The sequence below is a fragment of the Camelus ferus genome, chromosome X (genome assembly GCF_009834535.1).
Source record: "Camelus ferus isolate YT-003-E chromosome X, BCGSAC_Cfer_1.0, whole genome shotgun sequence".
NCBI lineage: Eukaryota > Metazoa > Chordata > Mammalia > Artiodactyla > Camelidae > Camelus > Camelus ferus.
In genome coordinates, this window is record NC_045732.1 from 88,168,983 (window position 1) to 88,187,511 (window position 18,529).

At 41.1% G+C, this 18,529-nt stretch overlaps 1 protein-coding gene across 2 annotated transcripts in view; it reads left to right on the forward strand.

Annotated features, from left to right (window-relative positions):
- Positions 1-18,529, forward strand: part of GPC3 (glypican 3) — a 371,347-nt gene that overhangs the window by 239,735 nt on the left and 113,083 nt on the right. For both annotated transcript variants that reach the window (XM_032474511.1, XM_032474512.1), the window contains one exon: positions 8,237-8,362. In XM_032474511.1, coding sequence (XP_032330402.1) covers positions 8,237-8,362 — 126 coding nt within the window. The remainder of the gene's footprint in view (positions 1-8,236; positions 8,363-18,529) is intronic.

Genomic DNA, 18,529 nt, shown 5'->3' on the forward strand with positions numbered 1-18,529 from the left:
TAACCTCGCTTATTGGTCTTATTATTTTTTATTTTTATTTTTTATTACACTTATTGATCTTTAGTAGAAACCCCTTGCATACTGCACTGAAGTTATTTATATAAACAATATATAAAATAAAATTGAAATTATAAGTAATATGTTGATTGATTATATTTATAGTATATTACACTAATAATATAATATAGAGTATTATCTATTTATATTTGTATAGTATTATTAACAAGATATTGTATTTATTGCTTTGTTCAACTCAGTAGAAATTTGGAAAACACATGTGCCAGAATGTATCCTGGGCACTGAAAATCAAGACACAGACTCTGCTCTCCAAATCAGTCTAATGTGGAAATAGACTAAAATACAAATAATTTCAAACCAGTTTTATAAGTGCAAAAGAATTTCCAGAGTCTATAAATGCAGCTTACGGGGAAAGAGAGAACCTTTGCCCAGGGAGCTACAGTGAAGGCTTCGTGGAGGATGTGGTATATGAATTTGTAACAGAATCACATGCAAAGTTTTTTCAAAGTAAAAACACTATTCCAGTCCCGTTTTGAGGTCATCCTGTCAACCGAGACATATTTGTAAGTAAATAGGAGTTTTATTAAGGCCTTCTGCCATGACTTCTCTCTCGGGCTCTTTGGGACCTATTCCCTTTGCCTTACCAGGGAGGGCTGTATGAGTGTGGATTCCTCCAGGCAAAGAAGAAACTGATAAATGAGTTCTTGGCTGAGCACCCAGATTTGACGCTTTGTTCAGATTCATTTTTGAATTTGTTGCTAACCCCCAAAGAAAAGAAAGGATAGTAAGAAAAATTGCAAAGCCTGCAGATGAGTAAGTGGTGGTCAGGCAGGGCTCCTCTGAGTGTTGGGAACATGAGGTCACCCCATGATGTTTCTCATCCTTTTTGCAAACTGAAGCATGAGAGTCTGAGATGGAGCCCTTCTCTCTGAATTCTATGGCAGAACAAGAAAACAGGACAACAGGAGCATCTGATTTCATTTAACTCCCTCCAGTAGGCATTGTAAACCCTCTTAAGGGAGAGTGGTGAATTGGAAATTAAGATGATCTTTTGCTAAATCCACTCCCCACCCCCACAATCTGATGTTACTAAAAGGGCTTGTTTTGGCAGTGTTAGTACCTCTATAAATTTCTCAGTATGTTCTGCACGGCATTTCACACCGTCCAGAAAAATATATGTGCCGCCAGCACCGCTCACACTCGTGCCCAAGCTCCAACCTCTGTGGTTAAAAATATGATAATTGGAAAGGAACCCTATTGTAGCATTCAGTCTGTGGAGGTTGTGAGCAAGCTGTCTGAATCTGATTATGAGTTGAAAAGCCCGTTGCCTTATTAAAATAACAACACACAAAGAAATGCAGGATTCTTTGGGTAGCATTCAGAAGTCATCTGTTTGTTTTGTCTGCCCCCAACTGGGTAGTTTGCAACACACAACTCATCTTAGGAGTAGCTTAGTTCAATTTAAAGGCGATTTGATAGTCAACTGGTGGGTCTCAACATTCCTTTAAGATATAAATATTGAAAATATCTGTCATCAGATTTAAAACAGTGAGGGGAGGACAAGATGTGCAAGTACTACAAGCAGAATAGAAGAAATGATACTTTCACAGTCCTTCCCAACTCTAGTATTTTCAGCACATCTCCGATGGCAGCCTTTCCCTCCTTTGCCCTATTGAATGTCTCTTTCACTACTTCCCCTATGATGCTGTTTACCCTGTCATTTGTGTATCCCCCATAATTATAGTTTGGTATTTTACGACATGAACAATATCTTTCCCTTTTCCAAACACAAAATCTGTAGTTGAATCTAGTCCATTCAGCATCTGTATACCAAGCTTCTGGCCCAACTGCTAACCTGTGAGAAAGTCACATAGCCCCTCCACCCTGGTGAAATTACATCTATGTATTCCAGCCTTCACCGTCCTCTCCCCCTCCTCCCCTTCCCCCTCTGACTTGGTCTAAAGGGGCAATGTATTAGGTGACACTAGTAAATGACCTAGAAAGAAAAGAACAAAAGCTGATCTCAGCTCTCTGGTCCCAAATCCCTCTCAGACTGCTGCTCTGCTTTGCCTGGGCGGCTTTGTGAGTTCAGTGGTGCCTTCCACCCTCTGAACAAAACAACAAAGTGTGTACTGAGTGAATCAACGAATTTTGGGTCTGGTACAAGTCATTCTGCCCTAAATAGGACTCTACTTCTTTCAACATTTGTCAACACCATCTATATGCTAAGCATTGTGTAAGGATTAGGCTCTGATGAATAGGAGGAGCTGCTAGCCTAGTTAGGGAGACAGACACACAAATCATTTTTATACGTTGGGGTGTGAGGGCCCAAACAGCTACGTACAAAAGAGTGGCAGCATCATAGATGGGAAAGTCAGCATGTCTCCTGTGGGAGTCAAGGAAGACTCCTTGGAAAAAGGTAACTCCTGAGCTGGGCTTTGAAGGAAGAGTTGAAGTTCAGCAGATGGAGGAGGGAAAAGAGGGTGTTCCACGCAAAGGGGACAGTACGAGGAAACGTATGGGCGAATCTCTGGAATGGGAGAAGATTATAGTTTGGGGTCAGACTGTGAAAGGTTCTCTGCAGCAGAATTCAGCCTGATGCTGCATCATTCCAGTTATAATTATTTTAGTTTATGTACTTTTCCATGTTTTCAGTTTTTTAAAAAATAATGAGCTCACATTATTTTATATTAAGAAGAAAAAAAAGATCCTTAATGATAAAGCAGAACAGTTCAGGATCTGTAGCCGGGGATGAAAGGCTGGTTTTACTTGCAGTGGTTTCCAATTAGTGCTGCTTTGATGCCTGCCCAAGCAAATCATTTCAAGAAAGCAAAAGGAATCCCCTCCCCCAAAACCCAAGAAGGGGACATTCCTCCTGAGGATGGTGGGAGCCCTCCAGGAAAGATCACGTGCACCAGCCGCAGTATTTCAAAATGGCTCGTGCATGCAAAGGGGTCCTGTTCTTTAGTTCCACATTTAGCACATTGAATGGAAACTTCTAAGAGACTTTTTCCTGAGTAGACTGCTGTAAGCAAGCATTGGGCTTGTCTTAAGAGTGGCTCCCCTATTTATATGTCAGATGGTATGTTTGGCATGTGTGCATGAGAGTAAAGTGGAATTGGAATCAAAGGACATTCTCTTCAATCAGATTGTTTTTCCCATCAGGGGCAACTAATTGTCCAAACTTTCTATCCTCCCCCCCCCCCCCCCCCCCCCCGCCTCCCAAGACAATTCAGTTGAGCAGACTGCCTTATTTAGTTCATGGGTGGAGATTCTTTTGTTGTCTGTCATGGGCTGCTAACACAAAAGAACTCTGGACTGAGTGGTACATGGGTAATTAACATGCCCCTTAATTTAGTTTCAGGTATCTTTCTTTAAAGAGAATAATAGAAATAGTCAACTCACCTCCTTTTAAAATTATAAGCAGGGGGATAGGAAGCTCTGTTTAAGAAAAGATAAAATACACGTAATTCCCATGCCAGAACAAGTTTAGGAAGGAGTGACAAAGAAGAGGAGAAATCAGAGAGGCCCGGTAAACTCCTTGTCATACCCACCGCTTTCAGGGCTGTGGTGTCAGAGGACACTATTACCTTTCTCCGCTCTCTTTTGAAAAGTTCATTAACTCTCCAACAGTTTAGAAAGTCTTCTACCCTGAAAAATAGATCTGGATTTCTTTAAAGTTTCTTTGGAAACCAAGATTTCTTTTCTCTCAGTATTTAGAAGGTTTTGTGCGAAGGAATGGCTTGCACTGTATGCAACACTGTATTCGGGGACGTAAAAGTATCAGCCCGTTTGCTAGACGTGCTGGAGCTCGGCTCCTTGTTCTCCAGAAGGTGGCTGCTGCCTCCCCCCCACATGTCCTGGGAATAATTTGAGAACCAGCATTTCCCTTATTCTGCAGTTCTTTTTGAATCAAATCCACCTTGGATTTTAGGTGGCTTCTCATGGGAATAATACACACTGAGAACCAAAAAGAATTAAGTGAAGAAACCTATCAAGAAGAATAAGTTTTAAAGAAATAAACATAATAACTTTATTGGAGAGGCAAGTCTAGAAAGGAAATAGATCCAAATATTAACAGTGACTATCTCTGGCTGGTAGGACTATAACTAGGGTTTTTTTTTTCCTTTCTACATTTCTGTATTTTATAAATTCTCCAGAGTGAGCATATATTTCTTTTACAATGAGGGAAAAAAACAGACTTCATTTTACAAGATGAAGGAAGAAATTGATTTTAACCACTGTTTATAGCTCTTGTAGCACTGAAGTTGCAGCTCATACAAATGTTTTTTTTCTCACTCCTCACCCCTACCTTATTCCCCAACTCTTGTGTCTCCTTCCACTGTTCCAAGGACCGACTCTCTCTCTCTCTCTCTCTCTCTCTCTCTCTCTCTCTCTCTCTCTCTCGAGGACAAAGCCTCTCTTTCTGTGAGACATATTTCACCTCTTCTCTACCCTTTTTTGGAGTTATATGTCAATAACCACTTTATCGAGTTATAATCCACACACCATACAATTCATTCATTTAAAGTGTATAATTCAGCTCTTTCTAGTGTATTCACAGAGTAGCGCAACATCACCACAATCAATTTGAGAACATTATCATCACTTCAAGAAAAAAATCCTATTCCCTTTGGCTATCATTCCCCAGTTCATCGCCCCAGCCCTAAGCAACCACCAATCTACTTTATGTCTCTGTAATACAATTTACCTCTACTGGACATTTCACATAAATGCAATCATATAGCGTGGGGTCTTTTGTGATTGATTGCTTTTACTTAGAATAATGTTTTCAAGGTTAACCTATGTTGTGGCATGCAGGAATACTTTTTTCTTTTTAAGACTGAATAATATTCCATTGTATAGAATATGTATTTGTCCACTCATCAGTTGATGAAAATCTGTCTTGTTCCACCTTTTGGCTATTAGTAGTACATGTATAAGTACATGTACTTATTTGAGTACTTGTTTTTAATTATTTGGGGTGTATAACCTAATAGTGGAATTGCTGGGTCATGTGGTAACTCTATGCTTAACTTTGTGAAGAATCACCGAACCATTTCCCACAGTGGTTGCACGATTTTCCATTCCCACCAACAGTAGAGGGGAGGGTTCCAATTTCTCCACATCCTTACTAGCCCTTGTCTTTTTTATTATAGTCACCTCAGTGAAGTAGTATCTTACTATGTTTTAAAAAAAAATTTTATTGAAGTGTAGTTGATTAACAATGCTAGTTTCAGGTGTACAGCAAACTGATGTTTTGATTTGCATTCCCCTGATGATTAACCTACCTTTTTAAACTCTTCTTCACCTTGGCCTGGCCTTCCGTGTCTGATGCTCCATGTTGGATTCTTCGACACAAATCCCTGTGAAGGCCACTGCCACTTTCCTACCAAGCAAAGACACCATCCAAACTGCTGTACCAGATTAGTCTGTGATTTACTCGGCCCATACCTCGCTAGTCTTTGAAAAAGAATAATAGGAAAAATATCTGGGGAGAGAACATGGCTGTACTTTTTAATACCCATCTTATAAGATGAAGGATTATTTATCCTGTGCATATAAAATTATCTGGAACTTGAAAAATATTTCATTATCTTGCATTCATACATTTATCTGGAATATAATATATTTCATATATATAATATGTTTGTCTACATTCTATAGGCTCATAATAATGGAAATAAATTGCCAAACATTGTGTGGAGGGATTACTCTGTGCCAGGTACTATGCTAAGTACTTCACATACATTATCTCATTTAATTATCACAGCAACCTATCATTTGCTTCATTTTACAGATAAAGAAACTAAAGCTTAGAGAAATTTAGAGTCTGCATAAGGTTTTACTGCTGTGTAAGTGAGGGAGTAACTGGCATTTGAAACTCCTGTGGGTCAGACTCCAAAATCAGTGCTCTTAGCTACTACTCCAAACACGTCTTAAGGGGCTGTTGTGAGAATCTAGCCATCCATTATAGCATAGTGACTGAATGAAACTGTCTTCTAAACTCATAATAACTAATTCAGAAACAAATTTTTAAAACTCAGTCTCTTCCTAGGTCCACCCTGCATGTCCTCTGTAGGTAATGGGTACTCAGTAAAGTAGGATGGTGTTTTCGTTTTCCCAGCTTAACTTGTTCAGGTTTCAATGAGAGCCCCCTGAGTTCTAGAATGTGATGACCCAGACTGTGTTCACATTATTCACATTCTTTGTGGTTTTCTTAGACTTTTATCTTGACCCCACCAAGTCGTATCCTTTCGTACTGGGGTGGGAGGTCTTATGTGTCGCCCAGCCCTTCCTCCCTTTGATGTTCAGATAGACCCTCTCTGAATCTTCTCCAGATTGTCAGTGATCTTTCTGATCAGACAAGAAAACAGCTGCAAGAGCTGAGAGGCTGGAAGAAGTTCAGAGTGCTAACGTTTGTTTGTTTTTACCTTCTAGGGAAGTCAAACTGGAAGGCTTATCTATGAGTTCAATTTTTCTTGCTATGTTAGTGAGAGAGGGTTTGTAGGTAGGAGGAGGCCTAAGGGGGACTCTTTCACTAAAGGGAGGGCCACCCCTTCCCCTAGATGAATGGCCATATTCCATTTCATCGTGGAATGGGGGAATTACTCAGCCTCAGCCTTTAGTCTTTCAGTTTCCACTCTTGGGAACTGTATTATTACCTTGTAAAACAGAGCATTTCCCCTATTAGTGTTAATTGAACCCATCTTTTTCCTCTGTGAGAAACTATAATGTTGACTTTTATTTTCAGAACCCTGTATTGAGCCTTTTCACTTTGGAGATTGACGGCGCTCAGCCCCTAGCAGTAGGCTGTTAGAGGGTCTGAGCATAGCAGGAAGCCACTGCTGGGGCATCACGAGTTGTCTGTGTCTCCCTAACTTTTCTTGAGTTGTTCTGTCCGTCACCCTGGCTTTACTGTGATCCGACCTTTGTGAAGGTGTGCTGAGTATTGTAAGGTCTCTCTCTCTCTTAATCATTAGTTGAAATGAATTGTTTTATGGTCATAAAGTGGAAAATGGCATTAAATGCAAGAAAGAATTTCTACCAGTCTTCCTCTTTTGGCCAGACCTGAGAACAACCCCCAGAAGGTATTTCTGAGCTCTGGACTCCCACCAGTGTCCAAATGAGATTCAGACCTCTAGCTCCTCCAGAGGCCTATATATCAGGTTAGCCCATTCTTAACCTGGAGACAATATTGAATCATGGCCAGCAAATTCCCTGGCCAGAGTCTGCAAAAACTTCATAGAGACTTAAGATGGACTTGGATCTGTATGAGGTACTCTTTAATTTCCTTTCTACCAAGAATATTGCTTTAGAAAATAATGTATTTCATTTTCGTTTGTTTACCACTGGATAGCTATTGCATAGATATTTTAATATTTCTTTATAATCACATCCACTTGTCTCCAGTCAATAGCGTCTTATTTTATGTGTCCACATACATCTAAAATAAGACAATAGACCAGAAATTCTGCTGGGTATTGTGTTTTTGTGTGTGTTTATACATATTTGAATACATAATATGCTCTCACTCTCTCTCCCCCCCCCCCCCTCTCTCTCACACACACACACACACACATATAGCATAAAAGCCAAAGCAAATAAATAATAAAATATGCTAGGACCCCTCCCACTCCCCCATAGGAACCACAATATACAAACAAAAAATAAACTCTTCATCCTCTAGCAGATGTGAGTTTCTCTGACTATATTGTCAGGAGAATTTCAAAGAGCTCATACTGCTCTGAGCACCCTGTGATTCTGATCTGCAACTATTAGCCAGAGCGTCTATGGAAAGGGGCCATCTCTAGGGTAATAGCACTGTAAATCACAATCAATGCACTCAATTACACTCAGAAACCAAAAGATAGGTACTGCTCCAGCGTGCCTTGTAATCAGCACCTTAGAGAATGTAGGTAACAACATCGGAACAAAAATTGGAAGCTGAACGTGTTAGAAAATGGATGCTGGAATTAAATCATCCTTCTGATAGGAACAGCACCTTATATGACAGGCAACTTGTTTTTTTCTAATATCATTTTATTGATTAAAAAAAACCCTAAATTGTGGCCTTGTAGCCAAGAATGTCTTTAAAAATCATTTATTGCTCTAATAAGCCTGGCAGAGCCTTTCTGTCATGCTGATAAGGAAATTAAACTTTCCTCATACTGGGTTTACTTGCATCTTATGCACAGATGTTTTGTTTTTCTTCCAGGGAACTAATTCAGAAGTTGAAATCTTTCATCAGCTTCTACAGTGCTCTGCCTGGCTACATCTGCAGCCACAGCCCTGTGGCCGAAAACGACACTCTTTGCTGGAATGGACAAGAACTCGTGGAGAGGTAATCTTTTTTGAATGTTAACTAGAGCAATATTTGAGAAATAATCATCATGTGTTCACCTCAGAGTTAGTTATGTCTTCTCTCCATTAATTTCATGAGAAAAATTCCAGAAAAGACTTACACAGGAACATCCATGACATGGCAGATGACGCCTATAACTTATAGCCCTCAGAGAATTTGCAAACTTTGAAGCACATAGAGAACTGTGTGTTCAGGAGTATTTTACAAAGGATAAAACAAACAACTCTTTTTTTTTTTTTTTTGGTCTTTGGCTTCTGTCTCCTCATTATGTGGGTCCTTACTGATTGATTGATTTGGAGAAATCATATTTATACTAACAGCTATCATTTATTGACTGTTCACTAAATATTAAGCACATGCTAAGGGCTTGTACGTATTAACTCTTTTTATCCCTACACCAATCCTATGAAATAGCATTATTTCCTCCCATTTTACAGATGAGGATGGAAAGAAAAAAAGGGGAGGGAAAGAGAAGTACCATTTCACAGCAATTTGACTGAAACATTGGCCCATTTGTGTTCCTTAGTATAATCTGTGCTAACATTCGTCATCTCTGAAAAATTTACTTATCGCTGGAAAGGAAATAATATATATTCATTTATTCAGCAAATATTTACTGAGTGTTTTCTAAGTGCCAGCCATGTTGAAGTGAACATAATGAGCACATTTTCCTGTCCTCAGGGAGCTTTCATTTCTAGTGGGCTAATGGTACCCCTAACCTCCATCGCTTTGCACGTGTCAGGAAGAGCTTGCAACTAAGGAATTCAATCAGGAGGGCAGGATGCTTAGTAAAACACATCAAGCTGAAGAACATGCTTTCAGAAATGTTTGTGCAAGGGGTAGCATGTTGTAGAGGGGAATACAGAAGAGACCTGGATGCCAGTTCTGAATCTTTCACCGATTAGTTGTTTAACATAGGGCAAGTGACTTAATCCCTCTGGACCTTGGTTTCCCATTTGAAAAATGAGATGGTTGGATTAGGGCACCTCTAGCTCTGACAGGCTGTGTGTTTTGTTTCCTTATTGATTTATTCATTCATCCACACCTTTAACACTTCTGTTTTGAGATACTACGTGTTAGGCACCAAGCTAGGTGCTAGGGTTACGAGGATGAACATGATAGGCAGGTTACTTGCTTGGAGGAGCTTACATTCTAGTGAAACCCAATATCTGGATGTAGGATAGTTAATCATGATGCTAAATGGAATCAATTAGCAGTGTAAGGTCACGGACAGAGGAAAGCTTTCGAGCCAGATGAACTTGGGTGTGCATCTCCGTTCTGCTACTGACTGCGTGTGGCCTTGGGTGAGTCACTTCACCTAGAAAGTCTTCAGGTCCTCCTCTCTAAGGAAAGGGCACCTCACAGCATTGTTGTAACTAGTAGGTGAGGTGAGGCCAGAAATGTGAAGCCCCCAGCAGACTGGCACGTACTGGGAGCTCAATCATGTTACATCTCCTCTTTCTCTCTCCCCCACCCACCCCCTCATCTTCCCAACGCAAGGTAAAGCACATGCTTGTTTCTCAACTAAGCTTTTTACTGACCTGGGACAATGAGAATCAGGTGCTAATGACACCGAGGTTGCTTGCTGAGGCACTGAACTTGCATGGAAAGAGACTTCCCTCTAGGAAATGTGAATCAGGCCTGGGGGATTAATGGCCCCAGGCAGGCCACTCTACTCTGGAGAAATAGATTAATGTTTATTAACCTAAAAGCTCTATCAGGTACTAAGTAGAATCATCAAAATGTACCTGTTATGACATATTTGTTTAAATTATCAAAGAAAAGCCCATTGGTATTTGGCTTTATAAAAAGCAGATGCTTTAAAACAGGCATAAACGATACAACATTTTAAAAAGAGAATGCCTACAGGTGATGTATGTGGTTCTTGCATAAACCTAATGAGAAACCATCCCAGTCACTTACCCACTGGTATGTTAATATGGTGAAAAATGAGCAATTCCTGAAGACTCATTTCTTTTAAGCAACATATCTTCTAATGTTTGATGAAAAAGGAAAATTTAATTTACAATGTATTTACTAATGTAATCATTCATTCATTTATTTAAACATTTAACAAATATTTGAGCACCTACTATGTATCAAGCACTAAAATCGGTTTCTTCTTTGTTGTGATTGGTTAGAGCAAATGTTGTAACCCCACTGGATGTATCTTCTGATAGACCAGATGATCTAGTTCTAGTTAATCCAAAATGATTTCTTCTCAGGCCTATGTTTTTTGAATTGATGGGATTTTTAAAATTGAATTTTACTCATATAAACTACTTCATGTTCAGTGTACTTTCATGAAAGATGTTGTCCTGAAACCAAGAAAGTCCTCTTCTATCAAATGGTGGAATCCAAAGCCTGATTGAATGAGTCCAAAAGTTAACCAAACACAGTTTTGCACCATTAAAATAACTCTGTTAAACTTAATGTTTTTTTGTTTAATTTGCTAGCTTTTAATATCTTTGAGTCTTGAATAAAATAATTGTAATATGGAGAAAATCCAATGTTCCAAACTCCTATTTGTAGTTTGGAAAAATCCATTTTTTCAAAACAACTTTTACTGGTGATATATACCATCCAGGAGATGAAGGAAGGAAGAGCAAGGAGGAGGGAAGGAGGAAGGAAACCAAACATATTTGTACACAGAATAAGGGTCATGTAATCCAGGCAGTGACTCTTCCTTGGTTTGTAACCTTGGGCTATAATCAACCTGTACTTTAATTCCTGACCTAATGCAACGATGGGACTAGGGAATAGTGTCAAACTAGATTTTGTAAAAATTACTCAGGAATATACATTTAATTATATGAACTTCTGTAGCTGGAGGACACGTGTGCCCTCTATTTGCACCATTTATAAAGATTAGCTTTGTGCTGTGTGTCTCATCTATAGTTAAATCCTCTTTCCAGAGCTTTTCATTGAATTTCTCATTTAATTTTGTCGTATGTATCAGTTGCCACTTCATATTGTCAAATGGGTTGTGACTTTGTTATCTTTATAGATTGGGTTTGTGTTCCTTTGAAAATGTTTCAGTTAAGAAAATTTATGAAAATCAAAGATGCTGAAAGAGAACAAGACTTGTCAGTGGAGACATCTCATTAAAAGGACCATACTGACGTTGAAGAAAATACTGATCATTATCCACGTCAGCTGGGATATCATAGCTGTTTCTTCCCTCCTGCTATGTACAGATGTACAGATCTCTCAACTTTTTTTTGGTTTTATAATTTTGTTTTTATTGAAGTGTAGTTGACTTATAATGTCAGTTTCAGGTGTACAGCAAAGCGATTCAGTTATACATATACCTACATATAGATACATATATTTTCATATTCTTGCAGATTCTTTTAAAGCATCAAAGAAGTCATTGTCTCCCTAAATAAGGTCATATTTCACATCCTTTCAATTTTTTTTCTCTTGTGAATAAAACTAATTGAACTTTGCAGGAAACGAATGTTTTCACAGATCTAGTCTCAGGGAGTACCACGTAAGCATCATTTGTCCTCACCTGCCCTCCACCACCACCCTGTCTTGGCTTGAGATAACACTGGCTTCTAGGATTTCATGGAGAAATCTTCAGACTAGCAAGCTTGGCTCGTGTGAGGTACCCTCCTGCATGTGAGCCACTATGTAACCCACAGGCAAAGATTTCCTACAATTGCCAAAGGCAGAAAATCCTCCATCTTTTTCTTTTGTAGAACTACAGGGAATTTCAGTCAAAGAATCCCTGAGACCAAGAGAAAAATGAAGGAGCCCATGGAAGTAAGCTTAATACTGGGCTTAACCACAGCTAAATGGCACTGAAAATGCCTGTATGAAGAGTGAACAATTTAGTAAATACATTCTCAAAGACATTTTTAGAACTGTTAGGCCTAATATCTGAATCATTGATCGAAATTTTCATTGTTCTTCTGAATGGTTGCATACTATGGAAGCTCTCTTTTATTGTTTAATCAAGTTTATTTTAAATTAGTGTCAGAGAGAAGCTATTTAAACCTATACATGTCCAAAAACCTTAGTTAGAGAAAATGCCGAGGTTTTTTAAACATCTTTACATTTAACATTTAATAATTTAAGTTCATCAGACAAAGATTGAGCACCTACTATATACTAGGCCCTGTGGGGCATCCAGTGAGAGGTAGAATCCAGTGCCTGCCCCTGCTGAGTGGTTTACACCTTAATGAGAAGAATGAGGGGAAGAAATCAGCCAAGAAGAGCTCTTGGTCCAAGAAGAGCTCCACTCAGAGATGTCCCGGCAGAGGTGTGGGATTTGTATAGAGCACTCATGCTAGTATGTGTGTGTGTGTGTGTGTGTGTGCGTGCGCACGTGCACACGCACATGCATGCGTGTGTGTTTTATTGAGGTAAAATTCATATAATATAAAATGAACCACTGTAAGGTATCCAACTCAGTGGCATTTAGTACATTCACAATATTGTACAATCATTACCTCTGTCTTATTCAGAGACTTTATCGTCACCCCAGAAAGAAACCTTGTACCCATCAGTGGTCACTTAACCTTCTCCCCTTCCTTCAGCCCCTGGCCTCTAATAATCTGCTTTCTTTCTCTATGGATTTACCTAATTCTGGATGTTTCAGATAAATGGAATCATTCACTTGGCATAATGGTTTTAAAGTTCATCCAAGTCGTAGCATTTATCAGTACTCTTTTTTGTGCCAAATAATGTCATTGTATGGATATAGCACATTTTATTTATCCAGTCATCAGTTTCCCACGCGTTTTTATATTAACCTTGAACAACTACGGCTCTAATCAGACTTTTCCCACCACCTCTGAATTCACCTTGGCTCACCCTGAACCTTGAGGACACAACAGCCAAACCTTCAGATCTCCCATCCCCATCATACTTGACCACCACCACGCTAGCCTCTCCACCACCTGGCCTCATCTCTGCGTGCCTTTGCATTTATTCCTCCGAGTCTTTTTTCTCAGCCCTATGTGTGGAGTCAGCCGGCCTCTCCTCCAGTCAGCACACCTCCTACAGGGCTTTGTACTTCCCTAGTGACTTTGAGGTTAATCAGTTCCACATGTACAACTGCTTGTCAGAGCACGATGCCTCAGTTCCCTTTGGGATCCAGTCCTAGCTGGTCTTGCTGCTCTTCTGCCATGTTGCTGGGCTGGATGGGCCTGGATCCAGATGTCAGCTCCAGAATGTTGCTGTTGTCTTCTGGCTGATAGTTCTCATAGCCACTTCTGATCATTATGGATCAGTATCCATTTTGTATTTTCTCAGCATGACTCTGGGACTCTCAGTGGAGTGCACGGGGCACCTGGCATTACAGAATAACCTCCATGAGATCCACAGGGGCAAATCTTACCTTCCCTTTCACCTGAGAAGTGATATAAACACACACTCACTGTGAATTCTTCCTTATTTTCGCTGACCAGACAAGTCTTCCAATGTGTATAATGCCTCTCCAGGATTCCTCTGCTTCGTTGGAAAGGCAGAAGCAGGAATATACAAAGCAATTATTTTAGTTCTCAAGGAGTTTTGCTCTTGTCTCAAAACCTTCTGGATGTTGCCAGAAAAGTAGGGTAAGGAGACTAGTTTTGTCTCTCTTCCGCTGAGTTTGGAGAGATAGACTGTGGCATATTAACAAGTGGCAGTGAACAAGAGAACCCCAAACACCCAATCCCTGACATGTACAAAATAAATTTTTTTAATGAGATGAACAAAATGAATGGGTTTTGCCCTGTAATCTAGGAAAGGTGAGGGAGAAGAGTTGATTCTGTTTTTATAATGCAATTATTTTAAGAACACGGTTTTGAGGACAAGCAGTGGGGGGCAGGACTAATTTCTAGCACTAACAAGGTTTTCACTGGTTTATAGAGCAAAATGGAAAGACCTTCAGGGTCTTCAATCTGGTAGCGAAGGAGTTAACTGAAGAAGAGTCCTACGTGCGGAGTGTGTACGTATTCAGACACATATATGCGCATATGGCTCATTCCAGTCCCATCAGAACAGGCCAGCGATGTATGGCTCCCGTGCTCTTGTGCTAAAATGGATTTTTATTTATTGTTGGGTTTTGTGTGTTTGTTTAGGTTTACATGGTAACTGTTCCCCAAAGGACTCAAGGCAGTATACGTACAACTTTAAATCTGGGATCGCCAGTGAAAGCACCAACAGGGAAGCAGATATTCAAGATAAAAAACAGAGCCAAGAGGAAGGGGGCACAGGAAAGGAAGTCAACAATGGATAATGGAAATAATATTCAATGGTATTGAGTCAGGTCCTAATGTCATTTCATTCTGAGCTTGTTTAGACACAAGTCAGACTGAACTGACGCTGAAGTCAAGGCTCATGGCTCTTCTGGGCCCCTGTCGTGATGGTGGGAGGGGTAGACACTGGGGCGCAGTCTACACTAACCCGGCTCTTTCTTCTCGTCGCTAGATCTTTGCTGCCAGCCTGCGGGAAGCTCTGCTGATGTAAGGCTGGTGGGAGGGAGAGAGCGCCAAGTAGGACTTTGGTATTTGTTCTCATCACTGACTATCTCCACAGCTCTTGGTCGCCCTCAGACATTTTTGGGGTTCATTTCATTTGGTTTCCTGCAAGCAGAAACCTGACCCTTCGTTCTTTCTGATTTGAGAAACTGCTACGTTAGCCTGAGTGTATGTCCTCGAATGAAAGTACTGAAGGAAAGTACTGGCTCACTTAGCAGCTTAACACAGTCTGACTTGCTTTAGGAAAATCAAGATTGTTTGTGGAAAGATTTTGAAGGAAAAATAGATTACCTAGAAATGACCTAATTTGGTATAGCAGGAAATATTTGTGTCAGCTAAAGATTTTTATACGATCCTGGTAAGGTAAGACAGAGAAATTTGGAGTGTGCCTCCATGTTATAATTCATCTAAGGCCTTCAATTGGCATCTTTTCCACCACAGATTTATCTCAAAAGTCATCTTTAGTGACAGCTGTTTTTTAGGACCTACTCTATGGCAAAACAGTGACATTTATCCCTTAAGATTTTAGTGTCACATACGTAACTCTACCTGCGGAATTGAGTGAGAAAAACCCAGCTTATCCTACTGACTGACAGTTTAATGTGGCCTGCGACACTCGGGATGGGCTGTTACTTGTCAGCTGTCATGTCTGAAGCAGCAGAAGGAAACATCCTCATGGCTCAACATTGATGCCTGTAACCACCTGCTGAAGGCCGGACGGCTTATTCTTGAAACAGATTGCGTCCTATTAGCACTTAGGCCAGCCCCACCTGTGCTCAACTGGATCATTTCATTATACGGAGAGCATTTAGGGCCTCCAAGGCTGGTCCCAGCCATCCGTACCCTCAACAAATTAATACCACCGGACAATTTCCTCTTTGAAATGTGATTCTTATTCTCAGTGCTCCGTGCACCAGCGCTCTTCTGTTTTTGCTGGGAAGGCTTAGGAGATGGGTCCATGAAGGATGAGAACTGCTCTTAAGAAATTATTCGTGTAACACACCGGAGCTTCTACGCCCTTTAAGGATTACTGACTCCTTCAGAGTAGGCACTTGTGTAGGTCATAGACTGATTTCCCGAAGGCTGCCAGTTCTCAAAACATTTTTCTACATCTCCTTCAGAAAACGCCCTGCGGGCACATGGCCACGCCCACAGTCTGCAAGCTGGTGATGCTCAGCTCATTGCTCACAGACTGAGGACGAGAGTGAGAAACCCGTGAGAGGTTAGGAAACAGGGGCCCGGCAATCAGCGCGTATCGGAAAGAGTGAGTGCAGTCTCTAGAGTGATACGGGTGGAGATTTTAATCCTGATTTAGACATTGTGTGCTTCCGGCAGGCCATTTAACATCATGTTCTTTTACCTTCTCTGTAAGATGGGGATGATGGTACCTGTCTGCAGGGTTGCTGCGAAGGTGTGTGCTGGCACATCGGCGCTGAATAAGGTCGCTGATGTTGACGATATCACATCATGATTGTGTGGTTGAGCAGGACGGGTCGAGGTCCCGAGCAAGAGGGAAGAGATGTAGGCCATTCTTCCTGTGAAGGTAAACTGGATTTGGGGGAAGTATCTCTAAGTCTTTTGGAACCAAACTGTTGAATGGGGAGGCCGCTCAAGCAGGGTCATACCATTCGGGGTCTACTTGGGGTGAGAAGATGAATTAAGGGGGCCATGTATTTCTTGTGACACTTAAACTGGTTTTAAATGGGGTTTCTACAGAGCATGCCACACATGTCTTAAGTCATGTCAGAGTCATTGATGGGATCCAACATGGTTCTGGCCGTATACCTCCCGGCTGATATTTATTTCTCAATTTGAAACCTGCCATTACTTTCTATTCCCCCCTTGAAGAGCATGTAAAGTAGATGGAGAATTGAGGCTCCAGGCTGCTGGGTGGGACAAGTGCCCTGGATCTCTTCCTGATGAGGTGGATGGTCAGTCCTTTAGCGATGTCAGGGTCACTTTATCAGAACACCTCTGACCACCACAAACAGAATGCATCTGAAACATTTCCATCGAGGTATTCTGACCCAGAAGAGTTGTTTCTGGTAGTCGGTCACTGAGCGTCAAAGAAAATAGACTCTTGAGACTTGGTGTTTGAAGGACAGGGAGAGGCCTGTTAGGGAGGCCCCCTTCTGGTGGTCCTGCTCTTAAAGCCCCTCTGGCTCCCTTGTTGTTGAGACTGTCATGGTTGGGGGGGGGGATGATTTTTCTCTGCTGCAGGAAGTGGTCAGCAGGTACCACTTCTTTCCTGCCACTGTCCCCTGTTCTTCCTACAGGGTGCAAGCTTTTGTAGGTTCCCTTGAAAGAAATTTAGCTCTCTGGTTTTTTGCCCTCTCTTCTTATATTTAAGCAAATACAAAATATTGCTTGAGTTTCTCTGATGATTTTTACTGATCGATAGAAAGCCAAACAGTTGGGAGTTAACAAAAAGCACACAGAAGCAAATGTCAGACTTACACAGCAATCATAAAAAGCCATGGAGTAGAGCATTTCAGGGCACAACTTTGGGGTCAGCAAGCCTGGGTTTGGATTTCTGCTCCAGTCTGTGTTAGCTCTTTCCTCTGAGCCCGTTCCCACCTCTACACAATGGAGTTAATCATTTCTACCTTAACGGATTGCTGAGAGGATTCAGAGAGATTGTGGAAGGCAGATGGCAGTGCCTGGAACACAGTGGGCTCCCAAGAAATGGTAGCTATTATTGCTGTTATTCAATAAAGCAGGCCTGTAAAGATGGTCCTTACACTTCTTTACTGGAAGAAAAATAGGGCTAGGCTGGACTTCAGCTCCCTTCAGTGATGCATTTCTTAATTCTTCAGGAAGACAGCTTCACCCACTCCCTCTCATTTTTATCTTTCCTCTCCCTTCTGCAAAAACATCAAAATCTTCCTCCCCGGTCCTGCTTGGCACAAATGGTGGGCACGTGGGTCCACTGGCAGTCAAGTGGGTTATTTGCATCTATGGGTATGTACTGGACTGGCCTTCTACCTTCAGTGTCTTGTTTTATAGCAAACACAATTTCAACAATTCCTCCTAGGACTTCTTAATAGTAATTGACCCAGATCATCTGCCTATTTTACTTACATTAGAAACCAGGATGGATCTAGCTGCAGGTCACATCTAGTTGTCTAATGTTCTAAAGTCCTTTCTGTCACCCTTGGGTTAACTTTTGTGGAAAAGGAAAGGGGTCATTAAAATCAATCATGATTTTCCAATTTCTCAAGCCAATGAATTTTACTCTTTTATGTGAGTCTGGCTTTGATCCTTGGGTTTGTCACCTCTGTAATGAAGTTTCATTTCCCCGTGAAGAAAATTGACTTCCATTTGTAGGTCCAGTGTCACGTGAGCTTCCTGCTTTTGCCCCCTTGTATTTTACTGATCCACGTGTCAGGTGGACCTTAAACCACCCTGATGTGAGCCACTTGTTTGCCCATTTTGTCCCCCCTCTCTCTCCTAGTCATGACTTTGGGTGCAGAGCTGGGATGAGTCTCTGTTTAAGAGGAGCCAGAGTGAGCTTTGAGTTGGAGGGATGTGTAGGGGGTGATGATCATGAGCACTCAGGCTGAAAAGCTAATGACCAGAACTGTCCTAGAAGGGGCCAGAAAAAGAGCTGTTGGGCTGGCTTACCCCTACTTATCCTTGACTCAGTGGCATCTCCTCTGAGGAGCCTGAGTCCTCC